Source organism: Camponotus floridanus, unplaced genomic scaffold (genome assembly GCF_003227725.1).
Source record: "Camponotus floridanus strain SB8 unplaced genomic scaffold, Cflo_v7.5 scaffold2, whole genome shotgun sequence".
NCBI lineage: Eukaryota > Metazoa > Arthropoda > Insecta > Hymenoptera > Formicidae > Camponotus > Camponotus floridanus.
Window position 1 is genome coordinate 7,071,497 of NW_020229325.1, and position 9,675 is coordinate 7,081,171.

General features: G+C 28.8%; 2 protein-coding genes across 4 annotated transcripts; both read left to right on the forward strand.

The window, feature by feature from the left end:
- Positions 1–999: 999 nt before the first annotated feature.
- LOC105255542 (FYVE, RhoGEF and PH domain-containing protein 2-like) lies at positions 1,000–3,538 on the forward strand. The gene is made up of 8 exons (XM_020028873.2): positions 1,000–1,206; positions 1,283–1,413; positions 1,480–1,701; positions 1,932–2,118; positions 2,197–2,609; positions 2,692–2,829; positions 2,961–3,197; positions 3,273–3,538. The coding sequence occupies exons 1-8, from the start codon at positions 1,014–1,016 to the stop codon at positions 3,411–3,413; spliced, it is 1,662 nt and encodes a 553-aa protein (XP_019884432.1). The 5' UTR covers positions 1,000–1,013; the 3' UTR covers positions 3,414–3,538.
- A 294-nt stretch (positions 3,539–3,832) lies between these two features.
- Positions 3,833–8,576, forward strand: LOC105255543 (E3 ubiquitin-protein ligase Topors-like). Of its 3 annotated transcripts, none has more exons than XM_011264863.3 (7): positions 3,833–3,934; positions 4,978–5,442; positions 5,522–5,749; positions 5,890–6,161; positions 6,243–6,419; positions 6,768–6,981; positions 7,328–8,576. In XM_011264863.3, exons 2-7 carry the CDS (start codon positions 5,015–5,017, stop codon positions 8,457–8,459), a joined length of 2,451 nt encoding a protein of 816 aa, XP_011263165.1. In that variant the 5' UTR covers positions 3,833–3,934; positions 4,978–5,014; the 3' UTR covers positions 8,460–8,576. The 3 variants fall into 3 exon arrangements, with proteins under 3 accessions (XP_011263165.1, XP_011263166.1, XP_011263167.1); XM_011264864.3 differs by having other exon boundaries at positions 3,839–3,930; XM_011264865.3 differs by lacking the exon at positions 3,833–3,934 and adding an exon at positions 3,945–4,053.
- Positions 8,577–9,675: the final 1,099 nt, after the last annotated feature.

Sequence of the window (9,675 nt, forward strand, 5' to 3'; positions counted from 1 at the left end):
TTCGACGCCCATTGGTTCGGCGCAAACAAAAGCGGATTCAATTGGTTAGAGCAGACTAGAGACTTTAACGACAGTCATGTGATTATTTGTTTTTTTTCCTAAGAAGTATTCATTGGTATTTTGCGTCATTGGAGCGAGTTTTCAAAAAGGTAAGTAAATGATAATTCGTAGAAAAAGATATATACAACCTGGATGGATTGCTATCTTTGTTAGAGGTTTGCTGATTGATTAATAATTATAATATCATAGTCAAAAATAAATAATTCACAGCCATTTCCAGTTTTACTGTTTAAATTTATAAATAAAATTAAAACTTTTTTTGGAATCTACGTTCGTTGTATCGCCTTTATTGCTAAATATCTGGAAAAATATTTCAGTTTAGATGATATAATAAAAAGAGACAATGATCCAACTAAAATAACATCTGTCTCTTTTTAATTTTATTCCGATTTTCTATCAAGATTCGCTCCAATATACCTATAAAGCATGATGTAAGTAGAAAGGTAAACCATTCCGATAGATGCGCAGTAGGTTAAAATAAGGGACAGTCAGCCAATTACACTTTGAGCTTTTATGCGAAATTCAATATGGCTGCTTATATACTATATCTTTCATCTTTCTTTCAAATAACGCGCTGCATAAAAGCTCAAGTTCTGATTGGTCAAGATCTCAGACCTCCGCCATTAAGATGCAATTTCATTGACGCTACTTTTTAGCGTCAATGAAATTACACCTTTATGCGCAATGGTTCACCTTTCTACTTACACCATGCCTATAGAATTTATTGGCTGTGACATGTCCGCGTCAGCCAATCAGAACGTTAACGTCGTGTATGTAAACAGCAGGTGTTTAAATGAAATTTTGTCAAATTCTAATTAAAATTTTAACGAATATATACAGAAATATACTAATATCTATCGCAACAAATCAAAGTAACAGCAATACAAATTATACTTATTCAAATTTTTGAAAAACGAATCGAAATATCATTCATATCAAGTGGAATCAAGTTTATGATACTTCTACTTACATTTATATTTTTTATTATACAGGAAAATTTCTCTGCAAAGACGGTATTTTATATATTTAACATAAATTTTAATGCAATTATGTATTCACCATTATCACCACAAACTAGTCTCAGTTCAGAATTAAGAAACATTATAAATGAAAGAAATATGCTGAGTATGCGAAGCCGAATGAAAGGTATGTATAAAATATTTATATTCTTTTACATGTTTAATAACAGTTTTTATAACTTTATATTATAATTTTTTTTCAGTTTTACATGCTTTGAATCAAGACAGTGAAAGGTACGCGGAGGAAAGAGAAAGAACTCTAAGATCACAAGCCATTCAAGAGATATTAACTACAGAAGTTACCTATTTACAACAATTGGAAATATTGACAGAGGTACCTTTCAATGCATGTTTAATTATGAAATTGTTAAAACATTATTCTTAATTTTTGTTTCTCTAGTTTTTTATACAACCTATTATTGAAAGAAAATTATTGAATCATCCATTACTTGTCACTCTATTGGAAAACATAAAGACATTATATAATGTGAGTGGTGAATTAGTGACAGGTATAAAAAATAATCCTGACAATATAACTGAAGTATTTCATAAACTGGCACCTTTTTTTAAACTGTATTCTATTTATGCTTATGATTATACACAAGTGTTAAATCTACTACAGGTAATTATCAAGTATTGTGAAAATTTATTGTTTCAATTTATTCAAATGCAATTTATAGTTTATATATATTTGGTCGTATTTATGCATATATCTATTACAAAAAAATTATATATATATATATTCATTTATTTATTTATCTCAAATATTTTCAACTAAATAAAATATTTCTATTGAAAAATATATAAAAAAAACATTAATGTTAAAATTTACCTACAAATTTACCTTTCCAGACAAGTCAAGATAATGATCCTGTATTTAAAAAATTTATTTGCAATCAAGAAACAAGACCAGAAGTAAGCAGAAAATTGTCTTCATTGTTAATTACACCAGTGCAAAGAGTACCAAGATATCAATTACTTGTTAAAGAAGTGTTGCAACATACTCCTTATAGACATAAAGAGTATAGATCTTTACAAGGTGATTTGAATTTATATTAGCCAACATACATATACATTTTTATGTATAATAGTTTTAATTTTATATTTTTTATTGTAGCATGTTTGGTTGAAATTGAAAAATCTGCAAAACATATAAATACTTTAATCGCACAGAATGAAGAAATGCAAAAATTGTTAAATCTTCAAAAAAGCATCGTTACTTCGATTAATCTTGTTAAACCTGGTAGAGTATTAATTAAACAAGGACCGTTGATGCGTGTTTCAAGAAGAGGCAATTCTGCTTACAAGAGATACTTTGTACTTTTAAATGACACTTTACTATATTGTAAAGGCGAGCCAGAAACTTCATTAAACGTATCTTGTGTTCTACCTTTAAACAAGTGCAGTTTAACTTGTGTTTTAAGCAAAAAATTGTTTCGTATAACATGCTTGCATGAAACATTCTTATTATATTCAGAAAATGGCGACAGCGACGAGTGGATACAATCTATTGAAAGTGCGATCAAAAAAGTATTTGTTACATTGCTAAAAATATACATCGTTTAGTGTTCAATTCTATTGTTAAAATATTGCTATGTTAATTCATTTTCAGTATACCGAATGTAGACAGACCTTGAGAAAGGAAAGTAGCTCGAGAAAGCCACTTAGACATAAAAATATTAATGAATTTCCATCAGATGATATACCAAAAAAGTCCATTAAAAGGAAAAGACACACAAGAGATGAACAGGTAAGAATTTCATTATTTTTATGTATATAAATTCTTGACATGTTTTTTTGAAAAAGCCAATTTATTTAGATTTTTTCACATAATATTGTTTTCCAAAATGTAATAAATTAGTATCAATTTTTATATTGTAGGTATCATTGGATTCTTCCAATATTATATACTTTAAAGAAGACAACGAAGCCAATGACGATATTCCACAAGAAGATACTTGCTTATTCTTTTTAACCAAAAAATTTAAACGAGATCGGTTTCCTAAATCTGGCGATATTGCTTCTCCAGCAAAAAAAATTAAATTACATAAAAATATAAGCAAAAAATGTATACCTACATATAAATATTTAAGAAAATCAAATAACTGTAACGATAATGTAAGTAAAAAATTTCATAGAAATAATAGCATTCAATGAAATTTACATTTTAATAACATCCAATTTTTTCCTTAGGATCTTGCAACAATCAGGATGCACGAAACAAGTTCAGTTGCGTCAAGCATCGAAAAAAACGCATCGTCACCATTTCGAGTAATCGGTGGATTTTTTACCTACATTGGTACAACTATAAAAAATCTTTTTACATTCAGATAGTTAAAATACTCAATCGCAGCATAATAAGAAAAAGATAAATTATTGAGATTAAAATGATAAGAAATCTGTTTACATTTAGATAATTAAAATACTCAATCGCGGCATAATAAGGGAACGATAAATTATTATTGTAATGATTTATATATTTATTAGAGATTTATTAATTTTATATTGCGTGTGTATACATATATAAATTATTTTATTTTAGAATACAAAAGTAACTAAATTTCTTATATGATTCAATTAAAAATTTAATCTGAGGATTCCTCCCCCCCTCTCCCTTCTTCGCGTCAAATTATTTCTCCCTATGAGTCACTAAACACTGATACCACCATACTCCAGATTGAGAGACAAAATCCACGCATGCGCAGTAATATAGCGTGCTCGGAATAAAACTTTTTCTTCCGATTTGGGAACATTGCGTTACACGCGCAGTGTACTGACCGCGGTTATCGCTTATGGCCGGGGCTATAATAGAGGGACTACCGTAAAGAACATATTTGTTCTCGTTAAATGGGTAGGTAAGTAGACATCACGATCAATCACAAACGGTGTACTCCACATTTGCGAATAGTATCGTGCGTCTGACGGCAAAGGAGGAGGAGATAAGGAAGCATAAGATCGTGGAACAACGTTATCTGTACGGAAAAGTTAAAAATATTGCGACTCGTGAAAAACTATCGAAAATACGCCAAGTAGTCAGTAAAGACACTTATTATGTCCTTCCTTCTCCTCCTCTACGACATTCTCTTCGTATAATTGTATTATTTATCGCGCTAGAATCTCGATTGATTGTTTCACGTTCATAATTTTTAATGAATCTTGCGATATTCTATCGGAATTGTGGGAGTCGCTTTTCGTCTCATCGATCTTTACGCTATAAAGTGAGAAACCTTCTTATGAGACGCAATAATGGACATGCACCGCGGATGTCCGTCTCCAATAATTTCTCCTCTTTCACGCGTAATATAATACGACGATACATATCCGCGGAAGAAATATAAAGCAACGGGACATACATACGTATATGATATGCGCAAATTGACGCGAATCAGATATTTTCGATAGTTTCATAGAGACAATTTTTTTATATTTAATTTTGCTACAATCATTGTGCTATAGTAATCGAATGTTAAATGACGTAAGCTTTACCGATTGATTGTTTCCGGTAGCTGAAATTATATCTTGCTTATATGACACATCATATTTATTATTTAATTATTATGCATTATAATACTAAATTATATCTTACGTCGCATCACATAACGTTATTTCATATATTTTCATAATTTCGGAAATTTCAATATGTACTGTGTATATTTTCGACGTGTAATATTTTTTTATATAATTCCAGTCAACTTTATATCATTATTTTATATGATGAATTTTATATAGATAATTACATTATTTATTTATAGACTAAATTTTACAACTTTACAAATATATGTAAATCATACAATTACTATAACAAAAAAAATTATATATATATAAAATTCTTTTTTATTCCATTTTTAAACAAAGAAAATTACTGTTATATATTTATATATCTTTTTTTATTTTGCAGAAATTTCTTTACGAATGGATATTTATAATAGATAGCAATGGAAGGCCCACTAGAAATAAAAAACTCTAGCGCAGACACTGGACAGGAAGAGCCTATAAAATCTGAAGCTCCAGTACAAAATCCTGATAATAGCGAACGAAGCGATGGCGCTACCTCTCCACCCCCAAATTGCAGCATTTGCTTAGGAAAATTAGTTAACACCTCATTTACGGACAGTTGCTTGCATCAATTCTGTTTCAATTGTTTGCTCGAGTGGTCCAAAATAAAAACAGAATGTCCTCTATGCAAGCAAACATTCAAATCGATTATACACAGTGTGAGATCGGAGGAGGATTATGCTCAATATCACATACCTCGCGAATTATCTCAAATTTCTCAACCACAAGTTCCTTTGAATTTCAACTTTGACATTGATGACAATTGGAGTGATATTGCGTTTCCTCGATTGAGTCGATTTTTTTACAGGTATATAAGGAGAAAATAAATGTATTTTATAATTTATCAGACAGATATTTATAAAATAATTCTATATAATCTTTCTTAGGACGACGATGACTGGCAACCGTCGACATGGTGTACTATTAAATCCAGAACAAGTTGCAAGACGTGAACAATTGCCGAGTATGGCACCTCAAGTGCCTAGAGAAGAGCGCAGACGTAGACGCGCTAATCCTACAGATTATCGTCGTACCGTTTATAGACATGGTATATGGGCTACTTCATTACCTGACATATTTGGACGTTTTCGCGAATGTAGTGCCGAATATTACAGGTAAATATTTCTTATAGTTTTAAATTTATTCTTATTGTTTTATCCTCTAAATCTCCAACTTTATAAAACTAAAAAAAGTATTTTCTATAAAAAATGCATAACATATATATTTCAATTAATTTATTAATTATATATCGTAGAAGACAACCACAAGAATTAGATCGCCTTATACCATGGATAAACAGAGAATTACAAGTTTTACTCAATAATGAACCAGGCATTATTGCATATGCATTGAACATAATAATGAATGCCTTAACGCGATTTGATATTAGAAGTCCTGAATTTCGCAATATTATACAACCTTTCCTTGCTGCGCATACAGATCATTTTGCGCACGAATTATTGAATTTTGCCCAAACTAACTTTGATTTAGTTGGATATGATCAATCTGTTACTTACTTACCACGTGGTTTGTATTTATATGAATTTTACGATTAAAAATGACATATAATTACAAATATAACATATATAATATATATACTTGTTGCAGGTTTGTCAAATGAATATGCAACTCGTATTTTTTCACCTACACCTAGTAGCCCTAGCAGCAGCAGCAGTATTGCTTCTGATAATTCAGACGTACGAATACTCGATGAAGCGATTGATTTAAGAGTATACCGAAATACCGAAATGCCAAACACAATATCACACTCTATCAACATGCCAGGTAAAAAAAATTAGTAAATTATGTACACATTTTCTATAATTACATTTATCAAAATAGAGAAAAAAAAATAGAATAGAAAAATATGGGCTACATTCACAAAGTATAAATGTCCAATATCAAGGAACACAAAAATCATATGACAATTATACATTGTTAATGAAAAATTTACTATTTTCTTTTATTTAATTTTGCAAAAATTGTGAAAATCTAATCTTAGGCTCATAATATAAGTTAAAATATCCATCATTTAACATGTTATTTAATATGTTATTTCAAGCTTTTCATAAATAATAACATATATAATATCTAGTGATAAAATATAATATATAATTATGTATATTTATTTAGGTCCTAGTACAGTAGTAGGGCAAGTATTTCACAGAATGGAAACACCTTACAATGTACCAGAACTTTTAATCGTTTCCTCGAGTTCCTCTGAATCAGATGGCGAATGTGAAATTATTGGCTATGTGAAACCACGTCATGAAAGAACACCAGAAATCATAGAATTACTTTCTTCTGATTCTGATCATGTTTCTCATGTATCTAATGAAAATACACAGTGAGTTACAAAAGAACTATTTATTAAACAAGTGCTATATAGTGTTTATCTTATTCAATTATTCAATTATAATTGATATGATCATAAAATATCTTTAAAAATTGTTAGCACATTTATATTAGTAGAATATAATAATACATAAGATTATAGGCCGGTATTCATAGTCCGGTCTTACATTTAAGATCATTTTAAAAACTCATTCAACTAATCAAATAGCTACAATGCAGCATTGATTGGTGGAATGAGAGCTTAAGACAATCTTAAATATAAGATCGGACTATGAATTCCGGCCATAGAATATGATATATATCTATAAATCTAATCACATACATTGTTTTATTATTAGATCAAATTCAAGAAAAATATGTCCGGAAAATTTGACACTACCGAGTACATCTCACACTGCAAAAGGATTGTCTTCGTCATCTTCGACAAGTAGTGATTCTAATTCCGACGATAATCCAAAACAAAGTAAACGAAATCATGGCAGCAAATCAGGAAAAAGGACAGTCGTAAAGTATAAAAGATCATATGGGACAGAAAATCGTAATAAACGATGCAAAAAAAAAATATTCAATTCTGATTCCAGCTCATCTGAAAGTTTAAAGAATGTAATGAAACGTAATGAAAAACGATCGAGAAAAACAACGTATAGAGTACAGGCTAAAGGTACAGGCCGAATAAAGCTTATTAAAAAAGAGGAAAGTTACTCAGATGAAGATTCATCTAGTAGTGATAGTAGTGTAGAAACTGATAGTAAGACGAAAATCACTAAATGTCATAGACAACATAAATCGAAAAGGAATCGTTCCCCCAATGTACACGATCATGCAACAAAAAGTGGAAGAACAACGAGAAACAAAGAAAGAACTTCAACTTCAGAAAAGTTGAAGTTTAAGAACAAAGATCAAAAGTGTAATGAAAGCAGACAATCTAGATCTAGAAGTAGCAGTGAATCTTCTAATGCTTCTAAACGAGATAAACGGTCAAGTTATAGGCACCGAGAATCTCGAAACACGAGCGAGTATGGAAATCAAGAAGATAGTGCCTCAATAAATAATAAAGATATGCCAAGAAATGAACATAAATCTAAATCAAAAAAGAAAACGTATTATTTTGAATCTTCTGATTCAGAAGATGATCATTTAAGATCGAATAGTCAGTGTAGTAATCATTCTAATAGATCCTATTCGCGTTGGAGAAAATCAAAACACAAAGACAAACATAAAGACAAGGAACGTCATAAATCCAGAATATTTAATTTATCGCAATCCAATGCGAGTACAATCTTAACAATGTCCATTTCATCGAAAAATGACACGTATCCGACGAAACATTCCGATCGTAATAATTCCGATTATAAAGAAAAACATTCGCGCAAAGAATCGAAGTATAAAAAGTCTGAAAATGAAAAGAAGTCGAGATCAAAGAAAAGAAAGCGTCGTCTCCGATCTTCTTCCAGCTCTAATTCAGGATAATATTATCAAATACATCATGATTTATATTAGTCAATATTAACATTAGATAACAAATTTCGATTTAAGATAATGGCATTTGAGTTTTCATAGTAAAAAAAATATAACATTTAATTTAGTTAATTTCATACAAATGTATCTCTTTTGTGTTCATATACACATATTATACAATCATAAATTTTAATTCAAAATACTAAATTAACTTTATGATTGTTTGCACATGTACATATACTATATATAAATTCCTTATACTAAATCCCAACATTTTAAAAGAATATTTTTGAATATTTTTCTTAATGTTATACTTTTTTAAGAATTAATATTTTGAGATTACATTATATTTGCTTGTGTGGGGCACAAAAAATAGTTCCATTCATATTAAAAAAAAAGAAAAACCATCTTTAAAATCTTTATCTGAAGAAATATGTATATAGTAAACATTGGAATTTGGACATGACATACATTATCACGTCATTATAATAATAGTGCAAATATTGTTGCCATAATTTTTATAATGCATTATAAAAGATACATTGAATTATCACGTTATCTTTCATGGGAATATAATTTTGCAGCATTACATATATATAATATATAATTGTGCACACAAGTTACTCTTTATATATAACATTATGTTGACAATTAAAGAGCAATTTGTGCATATTTTATTATAATATTGAAATATATATGTAAAATGATTCATATCGATTTGAGTCCCAAAGATTGTAAATATGTGTATTTCATAAACCATTAATTTAATTAAAATTTACATTTTAAAATATGTATGATGGGAATGTGTGTTTATGAATTATTAAAACTGGAAATATTACACATGTATTTCTTTTATGTATAATAATGGCTTTTTCTACAAAATAACTTTTATTTTTCTGAAAATATTGTTTATAAGTTATTTACTATAAAAACAATTTCTTTATGTACATATATTGAGAACATACATATATACCTATAATTGCATAATCATTACATTGTATAAAAATAAAACGTCTCATCGTTAGAGATTAGATTTTAAAAAATAAATGAACGAAAAAATTTTAATCTTAAGAAATATAAATCTTACATTTTATAATATATCTAGAATTGATGAAAAAACAAGATAAAATTGTACAATAAAATAAAAATATCAATGTGTATTATTTAAAGATTGCAAATTAGTATTATATATAAACTTTTATATATATAGAATTGTTTTTGCAATATA